The sequence below is a fragment of the Macaca fascicularis genome, chromosome 5 (assembly GCF_037993035.2).
Source record: "Macaca fascicularis isolate 582-1 chromosome 5, T2T-MFA8v1.1".
In the NCBI taxonomy this organism is placed as follows: domain Eukaryota; kingdom Metazoa; phylum Chordata; class Mammalia; order Primates; family Cercopithecidae; genus Macaca; species Macaca fascicularis.
In genome coordinates this window covers 41,871,423-41,890,839 of record NC_088379.1, presented here as the reverse complement: position 1 = coordinate 41,890,839, position 19,417 = coordinate 41,871,423, and the positions used below count along the sequence as shown (strand labels likewise).

Sequence of the window (19,417 nt, the reverse complement as noted above, 5' to 3'; positions counted from 1 at the left end):
GGTAGGAGTTGGACATGGGGATGTCTGTAGTGATCAGAGAAGCTGGAGCCAGGTGCAAAGATGGAACGCTCACAAGCATTCTACATCAGGAGTTGCAAACTCCAGCCCAAGGGCTAAATCCACCCACTGCCTATTTGTAAATAAAGCTTTATTGGAACACAGCTATATCCATTTGTTTACATGTTGTCTTTAACTGTTTTCATGCTACCACAGCAGAATTAAGTAGTTCCAACAGAGAATATATGGGCCTCAAACTCTTAAAATATTCACCATCTGTCCTTTTGCAGAGAAAGCTTGTCAGCCCTGCTCTAGATCAGCAGTTCTCATAGTTAGGTTCTCAGACCAGCAGCTTTGCAACCACTGCACGTTTCCAGGCTTCACCATAGGCCTATTCAATTGAGGAATTCTGGATGTGGGGCCCAGCAATCTGTGTTAATAAGCTCTTCGGGTGATTCTGAAAATTAAAGTTTGAAAAGCACCATCTAGATTTCTGGCCCGGTGGCTGATTACTTGGGACTTGATGACAACCAGGCAGTCAGGGTTTAGGAGAAACACCAGTAAGGCAAGGAGGTACAATTAGAAAACGAGGCAGCCAGGAAGCCAAGGAGAGTTTCTAACGAAGCTTTCCGAAATAAAAATTTCATGCAGGAAGGAACTCACTATTGTATCCCCGGCACACGTACCTGCCCAGAAGTACCTGCTTAGGGTGTATTTGTGAATGAATGCAGGCACGCATGTGTGCTTGCAAAGGAGCTAATCCCGAAATATGACCCTGAGGCCTGCAGGTAGGAATAGGGAAATAGGTACACCTGACAGGGGTGCCTCAGGACTGAGGCTGAAACCCACTCATAGAAATGAAGTATTATTGAAGACCGAGAACAGACACAAAAGTTTAAAAACCTGATGATTTGAACAAAATTCTAATTTTCATCTAATCTCAGTTTTACATCCCATTTGCTTCCTTGGGTATGTATTAGTTCTTGGTGTTTTGTCCTTACGGTGGTAGCTCAGCTGCGCCTCTAGTTGACCTTAGACAATTTACTCCATCTCCACAAAGCTATTAACTGAATTAATAAGTGTAAAGCACTTAGCCGTGCCTGGTACAATTTTTCTATTCGTGAAATGCTGGTTTCCTCTTCAACATCTTCCTAGTCATAATCTTATTTCATATGGAAATAAATCTTACTAGTATTTATCCACATTTACTCCAATGGTACAATTTTGTTTAATAATATTACTTTGTCTTTAAGGAAATTTCTGCCAAATAGCCGATGTTGTCATCTGAAGCCTGGGTTGATAAGAGTTTGATTATTATACTTTTCTCATTTAGGAGCACATCACAAACTTTTAAAAAATATGACATCATCTAAGCCCTGACATAATGTTTGCTAATATGGGAATAGGTCACTTTGAGGTTCCATTATTTCGCAAAATATACAGGTATTGGGGAAAAACTATAATTTCTAAAACTATCATAATACATTTTACCAGTCTCTACATGAAGCTTTCTGTCCTCACTTAGAGTAGAAATGTTACATTTATGTGCCTTTTTAAAAATTCTGCATACATTAGGAACATCTGAAAGAGAAAATAAGATTACTGGAGGCTTTACTAGGTGAATAAACATTATTTTATGATTTTTTCAGTGATAACTAAATCTATATTATATCAAAGAGTCATCAACCTCGAGCCTTTGTAACATTTAGCATGGTGACGTTTAGAAAGTAAAATTAGTGTTTGGGGTTTTTTTTAATTCCATAAATGCCATGGGAATTTTATCGCATTTCAACACTTGCTGAATATGTAATTCCCCTAGTGCCCATTAGTGGCCATCTGTGTAAGGTAATACATATTTGGGATGAAATTGATTACGGCCTAAACACTCTTGTGTTATGATCAGGAAAAGCACGCAAAGTTCAAATCTTTTTTTCTAATGATCATTATATAGCTAACAGTATTAATTTCCAAAAGCAGAACAGCCTATCACTCAAGATTCTAATCTCATCATAAATGATACCAGGGCAAAAGGAAAGGAGTCTGCAGAGCCTTCTGCTGAAATTAACCAGTGCTGTTCTCAAGGAGCTCTTAGGATAAAGGGAAAATCAACACGCTTTTGGAGTACAGTGTTTCCTTCATAGGCATCAAAGTAGAACCATTACAATTTTGCTGAATATTCAGAAATGTTTTATTATTCTTCTTAAGGATTTGTGTTAAAACCACCAAAACACTCCATATTAACCTATTTGTGTGACTTTTCTCAGCATACCTTGCTGGCCCTACATCTTTGATCCTTTATGTTATTTGTGCCTGCTTTGAAAATGTTTCTCTTTTACCTGTGCAAAACTAGATGCTTTCTTTCTTTCAAATATGATTTCAATGTGATCTCTCCAGTGAAGTCATTTTATTTTTATAGGTATGTGAGTGGTAATGTATATTATATTGGTGTACTTTCTGAGCTCATTTTCCCCCTTAGAGACAGAAAATATACAAAATATTTGTTTATATATTTCTAATGAATGTGTTCATATCTTGGCTCCCACATTATCTAGTTACCCCAGTGTTTTGGGAAACATATTGCAAAAAAATATTTTTGCAGGAAATTTTGAGGGCTTGTATTACTAAACTGTCCCCATGATCACTAAAAAAAAAACCTTATCATGTCTTGGGTAAAATACTTAAAATTTGAACACAGCTATATCCTGATCTTCACTGGGATGTGAGCCAGAATGATTTAACTGCAAATGCCCTAAAAGTAGCTGAAGATTTGAAAGAATCATTGTGTAAACATTTAAATTCAACAATTATGATGCTGGCATCATTGATGCTGAATTTTTCTTCCTTTCCTTTCTTGAACTTCTTGATGATAATTATTCATCAGGTTATGGTAGATTTCGAGTCTGCTTCCCATTAAAGGAAATAAAATAATGCTATCTTCTTGAAGGAAATTTGCCTTCCTGTATCATATATTATATACTAAGAAGTCATGCATCAAGTGTGTCTAATAACTATCCATATTATTTGGAATATATTGAAAAGAAAATGATCTAGATTGCAGCAGGATTTTTATAATTTCTGGATTTTGCTCTTGTCATTAGCTCACTTAGCAAACATACTAAATGCTGACATTCAATGCTGTGGAGTCATTAAGATGAGCAAGACATGGTCCCTACTTTTGAGCAAACCTACCTTACTCATGCATTTACACTTCTCTTAATAGAAGATATATAAAGATGAGCAAAGTTCTGTAGGAGAACAGCAGAGGGGAAATTTTGTTTTAAGAAATAAAGGAAAGCTTAAAAGAAACAATAACTTTTGAGTTTGGTTTTGTAGGAGGAACCAAATTTCACTAGGCAAGGCAATGGGGGATGTGTGTGTATCTATCTACTTAGACATACATACTTAGGTATACACAGACAAACACTACATATACGCATGCCCATCCTGTATGGCCACTATAGCAGGGACTGTTGCCTGGGCAATTTAGCACTCATTCCCATCCCCCTTCTTCCTCAACAGCTCTACTATGGAGCCTGGAAAAGCTAAATACAAATAGTTAGCGTTAGCCTTGTAAAACTATCTGGCCAACTAGTATTTGGAAATATGCTGAGGGCTTTTCAAAAACACTTTGCTTTTCATATAAGAGACAGATACAGTTGGTATTTTTGTCTTCTATATGGCCTTTATAATTATACCTTGGGACATTGGGAGAGGTCAGGAGAATTAGTTGAGGTATGGTCGAGCTACAAATTAAATGTCCACAACTGCCCACTTCAGTACTACTTAAGTGAGGAAAGTTAATTTATTTAAGCCATTGTTAGATTTTTCTATTACTTGCAGCCAAAAGCATTCTAAACTAATGCAGGTGTAAATTACATGCATGCATACACACACACTTTCTCTCTCACTTGCATATTTGTATATATAGTTAACTTTATTTTTCATGCCTAACCAAAGCTTGAGACTAATTTTAGACTTCAATTTTGGTGAAAATAAGGAAAAGTAGAAAATGGCTTTCTTTGTTATCACCAATTCTGGCAGTATCCTCAATACTTACTTTCCCTTGCATTCATTCTGCCCTCACCTATATTTTAAATGGAAAAAAATGAAGGCAAGAGAGGAGAAAATGAGAAGAAAGATAATTGCTGACGAGGATCACGCTGGAGATTGAAACAGGGCAAGACTGAGAATCAGTTGGTTGCGGCCTGCCAAGCACTGCTAGGAAGGGTACCCAGCTAGCAACAGTGCCTAGGCATGTGATGGAAATAAAATTTTATATCTTAATCCATCACTGCATTCTTATGTATTTAGGACCAAGAACATTACCTATGTCCATTTGGCAAACCAGGTTTCCCTAACAGCCAAGACCTTGTTCTCTCCCCCTTACCACCTCCGTTTAGGAAGATGAGAGTAGAAACCATTCTTTCTCATGAGAGATTAAAACAGCTTTTGGCTGGGTGTGGTGGCTCACGCCTTTAATCCCAATACTTTGGGAGGCCAAGGTGGGCAGACCACTTGAGGCCAGCAGTTTGAGACCAGCCTGGCTAACATGATGAAACCCCGTCTCATATAAAAGCCCAGTGTGGTGGCACACACCTGTAATCCAAACTCCTCTGGAGGCTGAGGCAGGAGAATCACTTGAACCCAGGAGGTGGAGGTTGTGGTGAGCCAAGATGGCACCACTGTACTTTAGCCTGAGCAACAGAGCAAGACTCCATCTCAAAATAAATAATAAAAATAACAGCTTTCCCCAGAGCCCATTGGTTGTGTTTGTTCTTACAGCAAGACAATATCTAATGAGCAAGAGATATTTGAGTGCGATCTTCTGCTACACAAATGTGGAACTATGTGGAAAACATCCAACTTGTTCTTCCTTGTAGAGACTAATATCACTTTGTTGTTCTTTTCCTCATGGTTTCTAATTGTTGTGTATACATTTCCTGACACTGCATCAAATTGCAATTTAATATTATTAGCAGGTAACCTTACTCTTTTTCAAACAGGTCAACAAGATTGTGTCTTCACTGTGGTGGTCTCCCATAGCTGTGCGTGTGTGTGTGTGTGTGTGTGTGTGTGTGTGTGTGTGTGTTAGAATGCCTGTCCTTTGTAACTGACTTTTGTGTGTGTGTGTTTTTTTTTTGAGACAGAGTCTCGCTCTGTCACCCGGGCTGGAGTGCAGTGGCGCAATCTCGGCTCACCTGCAATCTCTGCCTCCCAGGTTCAAGAGGTTCTCCTGCCTCAGCCTCCCGGGTAGCTGGGACTACAGGCACACGCCACCATGTCCAGCTACTTTCTTGTATTTTTAGTAGAGATGGGGTTTCACCATATTAGCCAGGTTGGTCTCAAGCTCCTGACCTCAAGTGATCCACTCGCCTTGGCCTCCCGAAGTGCTGGGATTACAGGCGTGAGCCACCGTGCCCAGGCTGGTTTTAACTGACTTTGGATTTTACTCCGCTTCTATGCAAGTTTATTTTAGAATCTGTTCCTTACCTTAGGGGTTACGTTAAACAGCTTCAGGGAGCCTCAGTCTAATGCCTAAAGACTGGATAAAAGTCAAGGATATTTCAGAGAGAAAACTCAATGGGATAGTTGGAAGTTGCACCAAAGTCTGTGAATTATCATTTAGTCTCTGATTTTAAAACATATACACACTTCAATTTTTTGTTTTTGAAGAATGTGAGCGGATTTTTTTTTAATTTCTACCACTAATTTTTTTCAGAATCTTCAACTACTTGGAGCAACAGCCATTGAGGATAAATTACAAGATCAAGTGCCTGAAACCATAGAAACGCTAATGAAAGCAGACATCAAAATCTGGATCCTTACAGGGGACAAGCAAGAAACTGCCATTAACATTGGTAATTCACCTAGTTCAAGTTTTACATGTTGGTGCTTTTTAATAAGTTGATATATTTTAGAAGATGGATTTGAGACATTTCAAGATTCAAAAGATTTGATATGTCAAGATTGGAATATTCCAGTCTTTTTTCACCTTTGCGTCTCTGCCTCCCACACGTTCCATCCATAATTGGCACATGTGGATAACATTTTGACAGTTGTCTGGAAATTGGGCTTATGGAATATTTATGTATTGACACTTGATTTTGTGACCAAAAGTTATTTTAAGATAATAGGAAAGAAGAAGATTGCCAGTTTGTATTCATACTATGTTAATCCCCATTTTTTGGAAAGACTTTATAGTAGCTCAGGGTGCCATAAGAGAATACCACACACCAAGTGGTTTAGGCAACAGAAATTTATTTTCACACAGTTCTGGAAGCTTCAGATCTGGAAGTTCAAGATCAAGGTGCCTGCAGGGTTGTTTTCTGGTAAGGCCTCTCTGCCTGACTGTCGTCACGTGGCTCCTCTTCTGTATACTACTCCTTATGTCTCTTCCTCCTGAGACACCAGTCCTATTGCATTAGAGCACTGTCTTAGTCCATTCTGTCTGCCATAACAAAATACCATGAGCTGGGTGGCTTATGAACAACAAATTTATATCTCATCGTTCTGAAGGCTGAGGAAGCCCAAGGTTAAGGCACCAGCATATTTGGTGTCCGATGACTGCTGGCCTTCTGGTTCATAGATAGCACCTTCTTAACTGTGTTCTCACATGGCAGAAGGGGCAAAGCGGCCCTCTGAGGCCTCTTTTATAAGGGCACTAATCCTATTCATGAGCTCTCTGCTTTCATGACCTAATCATCTCCCAGAGACCCCACTTCCTACTGTCACCATACTAGTGATTGGGTTTCAACATATGAATTTGGGGGAGCACAAACATTCAGACCATAGCAGGCCTCACCCTTATGGTCTCATTGAACCCTATTTACCTCCTTAAAGACTATGTCCAAATGTAGTGTCACTGGTGGTTAGGAGTTCAGCATAGGAATTGGGATGAGTGGTGGTGGGGAGAACAATTGAGTCCCTAACGGAGGTCTTACGCAGGGGAAGTTATTTGGCATTGGAAGCCTGTAGTCCCAGCAATATGCCAAAAATAAATAAATAAATAAAAGTTTTTTCCCCAAATTTAGTAAAAGTAGGTAGCTTCCGCACTATAAATCCTGACATAGATTTAGCCTCTTGATATTAATCATATATATTACAAACAAAATTCCACCCAAGTTGAAGGAAGTATTTTAGGGGAGTTCACAGCATGAAACCACATTTTTAGAAAGTCATTTTAAAATATTCTGTATTTTTTAAAATTTAGCTAGTATTTATTTTAGAAGTATTAGCAGTCAGCCTAACGTATCCTGTAAATATAAAACTCTACTTCAAATTTATAGCAAATTGATGTTATTAATAGAAAATTCATTTTGTTTTTAAAAAAACTAGAACTTGACAAACCACACAAGTTGTTAATTTTGATTGTAAAAATTATCGCTGTTATTAGAAAATGGAAAGAAGATGTATGAGAAGGAAAATAATGGCGAAATGCAGAATGTATTAAAATTGGGAGACCTAAAAACACAAATATGGTAGGACAGACTACAGATAGAAAATATATGACAATAAAGGGTGGTAAATGTGGAAAATAGGCAGTCAAGGGTACCAGTAGTTCAGGATATGTTCACTATTATGGATGTTCCTATGAAAAAAGAATATGGTAGTGGTTTCTGGTTATATTTAACATTCAGAATCTTGAGCCATGATTGGTTCCTAGAAAAAGGTAGGGAAGATTCACCCATTCAGCATAATCGTGGTATCTACAGTGCCAGGTACCAGTTAAGTGCAAGGAGCAGAGCAGGAAACAAAATAACCCAAAAAAATCTCTGCCCTTGTGGAGTTCAGATACTAGTCAGTGAAACACACAATAAAGTAAATTAGAAAAATACATAGTATAATAGATGTCAATGATTACTATAAAGAAAACTGAAATGGGAGGGAAACACAGGGCATTGCACAGAGGGATTTGGTTTTAAATAGTGAAGTCAGGAAGAACTTATTGAGATGGTGACAGCTGAGGAACGACCTAAAAGAGGAGAGGGAGCTTGTTGCATGATGATTAGAGAAAAGCTGTCTTCTGTTACAGAGAGAAACAGCACAAAAGCAAAAGGAAGAATAGTAGTAGAAGAGAGATTCAGCATAGCAGTGTCCAAGGTAAATGGGGCCTCCCAGACCACTGTCAGGACTCTGCATTTACTCCAAGTAAACAGGGAAATCACTTGATGGTTCTCAGCAGAGGAAAGACATGCTCTGACTGTCCCGTAAAAACAGTCACTCTGACAGCTAGGCTGAAAATGGACTCAGAGGGAAGCAAGTGTAGAAGCTGGTAGACCAGGAAATAAGCTATTGCATTAATCCAGGGGAAATATGATGGAGGCTTGGACCAAGGTGGTAACAAGGGAAAGGGTAAGAAGTGTTTGGGTTCTTGATGTGTTTTAATGGTAAGAAGTGGTTGGGTTCTTAATATGTTTTAAAGGTAGAGACAACAAGATTGATAGATGTAGAGTATGAGAGAAAGAAATAGATCAGGTAGCTTCAAGGTTTTTGGCCTTAGCATTTGAAGGATGGAGTTACCAGTAACCCAAATGATGAAAACTGAAGGGAAAGTAGGTTTTCTTGATGGAGGCTGGAGGAGTGTGGTCAGGAGCCTGGTGTTTGAGTAGGCTGCCTTTGAGATGATGGAAATGTCTACTTTCTACGTAAGTGTCTGCAGTTAAGTAAGCACTTACATATGAGAGTCTGGAGTTCAGGAAGGAGGGCTGAGTGGAACTTAGGAGTTTCAGAATGGTCGACATTTGGATGGTGTATGAAATCATGAGATGGAATGAGATCACAAAGGCAATGTGAGTATAGATGGAATTATTTTAAATAGCATGGTATTTTTAAAATGTGACATCAGCAGAGTTGCCTCTTCTTCAGACACAGCTGTAGCAAACAGGTACAGAGTAGGCCAAGTTGGACTTAACAAAGGGGGGATTTTTGCCCTGCAGTAAGTACAACAAAGCAAGAGAAGGCAGGAAAGTAGAGGATGTACTGATTCTCCCAGGAAAGGAGACGGTGATGGGATCAGCGGATCCAAGAGGCAGCCACCTGCACCTTCCCTAGGTGTCTAGAGAAGGGTTCTGTTATTCTGTTTTCTAGAAACAGTCATTGGCCTATCTTTTGCTCTTCATGTTGGTCATCGTGAAGGGTATTACAAATCCATTTGTCGGTTTTCAGGACATCAAGAATCCTTACCACCATCTCTTTCCAGATGTCTTTGTAGCCTTAACAGGCCAGATGTATTTGTTGCATATCCCTCCTATGACAAGCAAGAGCGTTTCATTTTTAACTTCCTACAAACCTGGAAAACAACTGGTTGCCCTCAGTCCTTGTAAAATCATCTTTAGGTATTTTCATAGTACATATCATTGTTTTAACATCTTTACCTATTCTCTGGAGAAATTAGTTATCAATTAATATACTCTATGTTTGGATACAGGACACTCCTGCAAACTGTTGAAGAAGAACATGGGAATGATTGTTATAAATGAAGGCTCTCTTGATGTAAGTAAAATCATGTATTTTTAAAACTCCTTTAAAAATGGATTCGTGTTATTTTATTTTATATTCAGGTAGCTGTGGAAATATTTTATCTTCCTGAGGTTCAAAGGTACCTTATCACTGTAGTTCTGTTTTAATGTAATGTACTCTGTTTTGAATCACATTGATGTAAATTGATTCAAGCTTTACATCTGTGACAGCTAAAAGAAATTGCAAAATGATTTGCATAATATTGTGAGACAGAAAAGTTGTTTTACAAAAGCATTATGTCAAGAGGTTGCTGAGTGACTGCAACTTGCTCATATCCAAGTATTCTGTATATTAAACATTTTATATCTGCTTTAACTTCCAGTGTTAATATATATTTTACCTCTTTTTAAAAAAATGTGAAAGCTATTGAACAACACAAAACAACCATTCCTAGTAAGACAGACTTTCTTTAATGTCCTAACTTCTGGAATGAAATATAAATTCCTAGGATGTCTTTTTTCATGGCTGTGATCACTTGATGTTATATTGGAGAAATGAGGAAAGATTTGTTAGGAATACAGTGTAAAATAGTTAGCAAAATAATATGTAGGTCAAGTGACCTGTTAATAGTTTAAAGTAAAGGAGACTATTTGTAATTTTAGGTGGAAGACAGAACAGTAGAGGTGATTATACAGTTTCTTAAAATAGTCATTATGACGCAAAGAACAGAGAAAACCTTGGTAATTAGGGATGTTGGTAAAGCTGAGAGGCCACATGCATGGAAGGGATGGTGAAGTAGTGACTGAAGAAGGGATGGTGTTGATGCCTTTGTCAGTAACGTGGGTTACAGGTGGTGCACAGTTTTTCTTATACCTGAAGGAAATTAGAGACAGGACCTGTGATGTGGAAGCAAAAGCAGAGCAAGCCACGCTTCATTTGATATGGTATCCTTTCTGTCTGGCTTTGGGCATTTACCTTCCGTAGCATATGGTAGCCTTGCTTCTTTTGTCTTATTCTTGCCATCATCTTTCTCCAATTCTTGGATAAGCATGTTCTTTAAGTGTTTTAAGTATCAAGCAGTGTGAATAGTAATCTTAAGAAAAATTAGAGAAGTGAAATACCAAAAATATTCGTTGTATTGTACCAGTGTATTGTTAAGACAGTGGCATTTATTTTCATTTTGAGGTTTCTAAGATGGTAACTCAAAATTAATAAACACGTCAAAGATCCTTGGACGACCTGTTTCTACCAGAGCAAACATTGATAGGAGTCTCAAGTTGAATACTAAATTTCAATAAAAGCAGGAACTATGTCTGTCTTTTCTGGTTTATCATTCTTTTTCAGTGCCCTGCAAATGGCCTAGCGCATAGTAAGTACACTATAAATATTTGACAAGTGAGTCACTGAGTAATTTTTAATTAAGTGCTTCTTTTAAAAAAAAAGTATCAGTTTTAAATTTGGTTGTCATTGATCATATCTGATATTTTTTAAGTAAAGTGGCTAAAAATCTCCTTAGCAGTTCAAATAGCAGTTTAAAGATCACAGGCAAACACTGTGGCTGAATGGATTAACACTAATTTGTCCAGCTCCAGACTGCCAGGCATTCTAACACTGCTGTCTGGGGAAGGCTTTTCTCCCAGGGAGTTAAGTGGTGACTTTACAAATCTGACTGTTTAGGGTCAGACCTGCTGCGGTGCACTCATTTGTTTCTCAGCAGGAAAGGAAACATCACTTTGCATAGCTCCTTCCGATCTTGTGTCATAAAACCCATGGCTGAGATTTCAGGCAAATCATTAGATGTGCTAGAGTGCCTGTAGGTAAATCATTATTTTTTCATCAATATGGAAAAGAAAAGCATCCAATCTGTGTTCAAATTGTACTGATCAGTAATGAATAGAATTATTTTATTAGCACAAAGAATAATTAGCAATTAAGTAATGAACTTAGGAATATAATGTCTTAGGAAATGTGAATGTGTGTTTTGTCAAGTGACAATTTTAATGAGTGTACTCAAATCATTCTGTGAAATAGCACAGGGTGAAGAGCACAGTCCCAATGTGACTGTGTCCCAATCTGACTGTGGGACCTTCAGCAAATTAAAATCAGCTTCTCTGAGCCACTTCTGCTGCCTAGAAAGTAAGGAGAATGTAACATTTGGCATAGGATTAGCATACTTAGCATAGTACATGGCACATGTAAAAAAATGAGATGTTATAAAATTTTGTAGAAAGAATATAACTTCAATAGCTTGTAAGTTGTTTTGCATAGTGATCATTTTTGTTATAAAAAAAATACTATTTCCCTATCTTTTACTTTTTTCCCTAAGGTGGCGAGTTACAATTGTAGGTTCTCTTTCACATAAGTGATGCATATTGAGCATTTTTCTGTTCAGATTTTCTACTAAAATATTATTCCTAAAGCTGATAAAATTCAGAAGCTGAATCTCTTTTTCTTGTGTTGAACTTTTATAATGTATCATATTCGGAGCTCTTAAAATTTCAGATAGAAAACCCTTTCTCCTAGTGATAATAATGATGGAAATCTTTGTCTTCCATAATCTAGATCACCACCAAAGAAATTCCACTAGGCTTTCTAATTTTTTCTTTTTGAGTTTCACTATGAGCATCCTTCTTAAAAAAATAGCTCTTCAGCATTTTTAAAAACATTTAAATAAATACATAAGACCAAACTACAGTTGAAAATACAATCATAATGGAAGTCTCGCTCTACAGACCTGTTAGGGAAACCTGACAGGTCTTTCTGCCTTGGTTCATTCTTGACTCTTTTCATAGCAAGAGCAGCGGCCCCAGCTAGAATGTTGTCCAAGAGCAAAGCCAGGTGTTGTCACCCAGTTACCCACCAGGTTCTTGTAAAATTGCCAGGATCAGCAAAAGAGTTGGGCAGAAAGCTTGATTTTTTTTTTTTTTTTAAGAAAAAAATTTCATGGATAAATGTAATGAAGAATCATCTAAAGTTGATCAAAACTTATTAGGTATTTGTGATAAATATTTTTTTGAATTTGAATAACTTTCTATAGTACTACTTTGAACTACTTTATTAGTATTTGATTGTGTTCTCATATTGAGGTTTTTTGTTTTTTTTTTTTGAGACCGAGTCTTGCTCTGTCACCCAGGCTGGAGTGCAGTAGCATGGTCTTGGCTCACTGCAACCTCCGCCTTCTGGGTTCAAGGGATTCTCCTGACTCAGCCTCCTGAGTAGCTGGGATCACAGGCATTCGCCACCACACCCAGCTAATTTTTGTATTTTTAGTAGAGATGGGGTTCAAGATCGCCAGGCTGATCTTGAACTCCTGACCTCAACTGATCCGCCCACCGTGGCCTCCCAAAGTGTTGGGATTACAGGCATGAGCCACCGTGCCTGGCCGAGACATTTCTTTAAGCATCTGCAAAGGCAGAATTTCAAAATACTGACTTGAAAGGGGAATATTTTACTTCTCTAACTCCATAGCAATGCCCACGAAATGTCCCACAGACTTCTAATTAATGATAAAGCCTTATACCTAGTGATACTTTTGCATCTCTTTTATATCTTTTAGTTTGTTGTAAAGTAAATTTTTAAAGTCTGTATGTTAAATCCGGAAACATCTAGAATGTGAGCTAAGCACTAGAGAATCTCATACTGTGGTCCATCTTTGGCTCCCAATTTCTAATTAAACTCTTTCAAAACACACTGAAACAGTTCTGGAAGGATTGGGTTTCTGCGATATTATTTATATCCTCCATGGCACATCAACTCCAAATCTCTGGAAATACTTTCAGGCAACTTAATATATTATGTTTTTGTATAGGTTTGGTCTAAGTTTCCTCTTATGGGAGAAAATTTTTGAAGACATGTTTCATTGAGATAGCTCAGGATTTCACCACAATTTCATCTAAATCCAGAGTGGGTGGGAGGGACCATCACTTTTTAAGCCATTGACTGTGTGATTTAAACAGGTTTCTTAGGAGTGTCAAAATTGACTGTGTTGAGTCTCTCGTGATATACCCTTAACCTTGATCTCTCCTCCTTCTGGCATCTCTTTTATATGAGGAGTTGTGGGATCTGTCCCCAGAGGTGGAGCTACATCTCAAATCCATTTTTTCTACTGTTTATCCCCCTTTCTGTACTGCCAGGCTTTCCTAGAAAACAGAAAAGGTGTAGAAAGGGAAAATATACACTATACATTTATTCAATCAACAGGCATGATGTTTGGAGACATAAATTTCCTACCCTCAAAAGCTTCCGGTCAGTGTTCCCAAGCTTAACTTCTGAGAAGCCCTGCCACCTCTCCTTCTGATCATCCTGGCAGTTTTTCTAGATTGTCTCTGCTGTTGTTGATGTTCACCTTCAGCCTGATCAGGAGCCACCACCTAATGAATGGGAAGTCGTGTTTGCATCCTGCAGGAAAATGCAGCTTTCTGTGTATTTTGTAACAGGTATTGGCTTCAGGACTTTACAGGGACAATCACATTTATACCTGAAACTATTAATTTATATGTTATAGGCAGATACTATTATGCCCATTTTACGGATAAAGAATCTAGAAAGGATAACTGGACCGAGCACAGGTAGCTCGGTGGCATTCGGGGATATATCTAAGGCATTTGATTCCAAAGTGCAGGAAGCAAATAGGTTTTTCTAGCCTTCATCTACTACATTTGTAAAACAAGAGTAATGAAAATGTCCATCTCATTTAGGGGTGGGATTGTGAGGATTAAACACAACAATACCCGTTAAGTACTTAGAAACAATTCTGGACATCATCATCATTTTTTTTTTAGTATTGTTATTTCTAGAGGAGAGTTTTTCACTGCTAGCTGCTGTAACAGATAACTTTGAACAGCCATTCTGCTCTTAAATTACTTAAAGTTCTCTGCTTAATTTGAGAATATGACCCCAAACCAGCTGTAGGTTTGATTATGGATACCAGTGTTTCACTTCACTTACATATTTTACAGAAAATGAATTGTTAGCCACATTGGATATTAAGTTAACAAGCGTTAGAATATATATTTTTCAACACTGTGGTAAAAGAAAACCCTTCACGGAATTGCTAATTTTTTTCTAGCTGAATTTGACATTCTAACACCATGTAAGTTTTGACTATAACTTATAGGACATTCAGGACATAAAGGCTGAAGTTGTCATCTGTACACTTTTAAGCTCAACTTACATGTATTATGCAGACAGACCTCACTGTTTTGGGAACGGGCCACTGTTGAATGGCTTCTGAAAGAAATCCAGAATAAGCAAGTTATTGACTCAACTCCAGAAAAGAAGGGAAAAAAGAGAATTTGGGCTACTTCAGGTTTTGTTTTGATATGTCCCATGAGTCTCATACAATATATTTTGTATTGCTTTGAAAATAGTTTAGGCAAGTTTTAAACCACACTGAGTTTTCCTCCACTGCCAGCATTGGTGCTTCAGTACTGTGAATTTTCTTTCACCATTAGCAAAGCTGTTTCAGCTTTTTGGCTTGAAATTTTAAGATCAAAGTTTAACTTTGAAGGTGTTAATGTATCCCTATCAGAAGCAAAGATACTTTTTTATAATGTCCTAATGCAAAAAGATTGTTCAAATATTGTCTGGTGCACTGCTTACTCCAAGTAGCTCTCAGTAAAGAAAGCTAACTTTGTTACATTTGAAATAAATGGGTTAGTAAAAAGTGTAAACATTACCAAAAAATGAAAATAACATATGAACAAATGATCTGTTCTCCTTTTCCTGGATTTAGACAATGTCTGCTGCAAGCCAAAGTATGTAGTTGAAAAACTTCCATCAAACTCATTGTTTGGGCTCATAGAATTAAATGTGTCCTTTTTTTAAAAACAGAATTCAGCGAGGCTGGCTTGTGCTGAGAACCTTAAGTGAGGTTGTTCACAAATTTATAGTGTGTCTGTTTTGAGAAGTTCTTCCTCCCCTCAACCCTGAATATTCTTTACCTCATTTTTGGCTAAATGTCTGAACTCTTCCAAGAGCACCCGGAGACTTAGAATCACAGATAAATGCTTTCTAAGTAGTCTGCCCCCTTGCCATTCTCCCCCACAAGTTTGTTGACATTTCTGAGGGGAGCACGCCATGCCTTGTGCCCTCTTTGCATCTCTGCCACCCATACCTTCTGATGAGTCAGCACACCCATAAAATGACAGTTTTTAGGAAACCCACTGTGTGCCAGTATGCCTGGTGTATCTGCATATGTAATCTGTGCTCCTGTAGGGCTGGTGGTGTTTGTCTCAATTCCAGATAGAGACTTTGAGTTCCCATGGCTAGCGAGTGCTAGAATCTTAAATGTAAACCTTGATTGCTTGAAGTTCCAAACTGTGTTTTGTTTGATTTTGGTTTTAAATAACCATACCTTCTCCAGTGGCAGCAGTGACTCATTTGCAGAAATAAATATTCCAGCAGCTATCTCCCAAACATATTAACTGGTTTCATTTTCATTCTCCACCCAACCCTTATTCCCCTTTCCCATTTTCCCACCTCCTTTACCACTCACCACCAGGACCACAGAACCCCTGAAACAGGGAGGCTCTTCTGGAATATGACAGTGCCCAAATCTTGTGATTATGGAATTCTGAAAAGACCTCATATTTAATTTCACTAATACAATTGTACATAAGATATTATTGACTCTTTGTGTGTATATATGTACGTATATGTGTGTGTGGGCATATGTGCATATATATGTATGTGTATATATGTGCATATATATGTGTGTGGGTATATAAATATGTGTGCATATATGTGTGTGTATATATGTCTATATAAAATAATGGAAATTGTGTGCCTTTGGGATTTGCACTATGAAAATATGGCAGATAATGATTCTTCCATTTTCTTACATTAATTAATTTAAATCATTTAGAAAATGGGCCCAACATTAGCTGTCTCTGTGGTTCTGGGTAACAATTTCTCACAGGCCCTAGTTGTTACCTTCTCCAAACCACTGATTTGTAATTTGCTTATTTTGAGAAAGCCGGTTGTATATTCTGAGCAGCCTCTTCCTGGCTGAATTGAAGGCAGTGAGAGAGACTGGATGTCTGCCGACCCAGTTCCTCCTAGCATGCTTCCTTCTGCATTCACTGCTGCCACTGGAGAATATTTAATACCGAAGTCAAAATAAGTGTTTAGGAGGCTTTCAGTGGTGGTTTAAAATAATAACCATGGGGGCTTTGGTAAAAGCCTTTATCCGCAAAACTCTTTAAATTATATAATTATATCCCTTATCCCACTCTTCCTTCCTTTCCCTGGATTTGTCTGTCTTTGCTACATGTCCCCACCCCCGTGCTGAAACACAGACTGGACAAAGATTCAGCACTTTGCTGCGCCTCTCTGCATTGTACCCTAAGTGAGACTAGATGCCTCGCAAGCAGTTATTTGCCTGATGGAACCTATCATAATCTCAAATCTCAAATCTCTGTTGAGGAGCCAAGAGCAATTTACCCAGCACTACAACTTCCACTTCTTACCTGCCTCCATTTTGTGACCCTTGACCTTTTTCAGATGGCATGGCCCTTCTGGGAAATTGGACCACTTCCTCAATTACAGTATTTCATATCTACCCCTGTCCTGGGAAACCTATATTTGTGTATCAGCAAAGCATGGAATTTTTTTCTCTTTTCCTCTCCCCATTATCTTTAGCAATATATATTGATTAAATGCGTTCGTTTGGCCGCCTTCCACTAAGTTGTTTGGAGGACCTCTTTGACCATGTGTTTTTAATGACTTCACCTGTCTGCCTTACCCATTTTGGAAAAATTACTTTATATTGGTTTGATTCTATACACATATGTTTTTCAACATTATGTTCTAGTACAGGCTAGGAGTTTGGAAACACCAAAGCTTTTTGATCAAAAACTACATCAAAAAAAAACCCTAATAAATAGAATTTTTTAAAATAAATTTTAATTTTATAATGTGTCAGGAGTTGTGGGGGAACTACGTCAAAGAGAGCTAGTGATCCTGACTGGGATGAATACTAAATGGGCCAGTTGTACATAAATGTAGTTTCTCCCTACTCTCTGGCATATGTTCTTTTACTACCGCCTGCAGTAGCTGGAGGAGTATTGATATATGTGTTGTGTACGAGTATATGGAATGCCCAGTGTTCCACTGAATCAATAACACATTGTAGAAAAGCAAGTAATACCCAATGGTTTATCCATGTGTTATTATGGGAGCCATAACTCACTCTTTAAGAACGTGCTAACATTGTCCATACTTGATATGGTCATAATGTATTATTAAGAATGTTCCTAGAATGTTCCGTTAATTCATAATTTTAAAGTGTGAACATTTGGAGAGTGTAAGAGTAGAGACAGAATGAAACATTATTTGACCATAAATTTGTAAATACCTCATGTCTTAAATGATGATGAGGTAGGGCCACAAACCGCCAAAACAGCTAATAAAATATGTGTTAGTTTAAGATTATTATGTATATCCTCTTATTTGACATTTTAAATTAATCTATAGTAGATTTTAAAAGGTAGATCCTTAGCGAACTAAAGTAAGGTGCTGGTGGTGGTTTTGTTTTTTACTCCCAGTAAACTTTTATTTCTCTGCTTTAAAAACAAAACCTAAGAATTAACTTGATGGTGTTATGTCTGAAGAACATGTCAGCAAAACAAGCCCTGGGTGTCATCTTTATAATTAATTATTTTAAACCAAATACATGTATCAATGTGGTCACCTATGCAGAACTATACAGATAATAAAAGAGAAATGCCCATCAGTTTATAGCTTTCCAGTTATTTTCAGTTAAGAATTATATCAGGTTGGAGACAGAAATTAAGAGATAAAGAAAATCAGTGGTTAGTCATATAAATATTTATCCTCCTATCATGTACCAAGAACTATATGTCACATGAGACTAGATAATGCCATCTTTCCTAGATTTGAGAAGACAGGTTTCCAGAAGTAACTGATAGTACTGAATGTTGGCAGTGAAAAGGTAAATTGAAATAAAATTGCCATTGGGAGATTTCATAAGAAAACTTAAAATTATCCCAGCAATATGAGATGGAGTCTCACTCTGTGGCCCAGGCTGGAGTGCAATGGTGTGATCTCAGCTCACTGCAACCATCACCTCCCAGTTTTAAGCGATTCTCCTGCCTCAGCCTCCCAAGTAGCTGGGATTACAGGTGCCTGTCACACCCAGTTAATTTTTGTGTTTTTAGTAGAGACAGAGTTTCATCATGTTGGCCAGGCTGGTATCGAACTCCTGACCTCAGATGATCTACCCGCCTTGGCCTCCCAAAGTGCTGGAATTACAGACATGAGTCACCAAGCCTGGCCTCTGTTTTTTTTTTTTTTTTGGGGGGGGTGGGTGGTGGCATGATCTCGGCTCACTGCAACCTCTGCTTCCTGGGTTCAAGAAATTCTCCTGCCTCACCCTCCTGAGTAGCTGGGATTACAGACATGTGCTGTCACACCCAGCTAATTTTTTTGTTTTAATAGAGACGGGGTTTCACCATGTTGACCAGGCTGGTCTCAAACTCCTGACCTCAGGTGATCTGCCCTCCTTAGCCTCCCAAAGTGTTGGGATTACAGGTGGGAGCCACCACGCCTGACCCGTTTCGTGTTAGTACCTCTGTTAAACCTGATACCAGAGGAACAGCAGAACTAGCCTTTCCTGGATGTCACTTCATGCCAGGCACTGGACAGGGCACTTTATTCACAAATAAAGGAGTTAGCACATCTTATCACTATAATCACTCTACAAAATAGATAGTAACCCAATCTTATAAATGAGAAAAATGTGATTCAGAGAAGTTAAGTCACCTGCCTGAGGAAAGACAGCCAGTATGCGGCAGAGCAAGGATTCGGAGGAAGCCTTTCAGATACCACACAGTTGCCTTCTGTCAAGGCAATCTGTCAAACCAAAAAAATTACATAAAATCATGACGAGGTACATTGAAATACATAGATATGTCTGGCGAAGAGTTTATGATAGGCCATG

At 38.1% G+C, this 19,417-nt stretch overlaps 1 protein-coding gene across 9 annotated transcripts in view; it reads left to right on the top strand.

Annotated features, from left to right (window-relative positions):
* Positions 1–19,417, top strand: part of ATP8A1 (ATPase phospholipid transporting 8A1) — a 266,665-nt gene that overhangs the window by 156,299 nt on the left and 90,949 nt on the right. For all 9 annotated transcript variants that reach the window (XR_012434807.1, XR_012434806.1, XR_012434805.1 and 6 more), the window contains 2 exons: positions 5,717–5,855; positions 9,425–9,489. Coding sequence is in view for 6 of the 9 variants with exons in the window: in XM_065544954.1 (XP_065401026.1) it covers positions 5,717–5,855; positions 9,425–9,489 (204 nt within the window). In the remaining 3 variants the exon portion in view is untranslated. The remainder of the gene's footprint in view (positions 1–5,716; positions 5,856–9,424; positions 9,490–19,417) is intronic.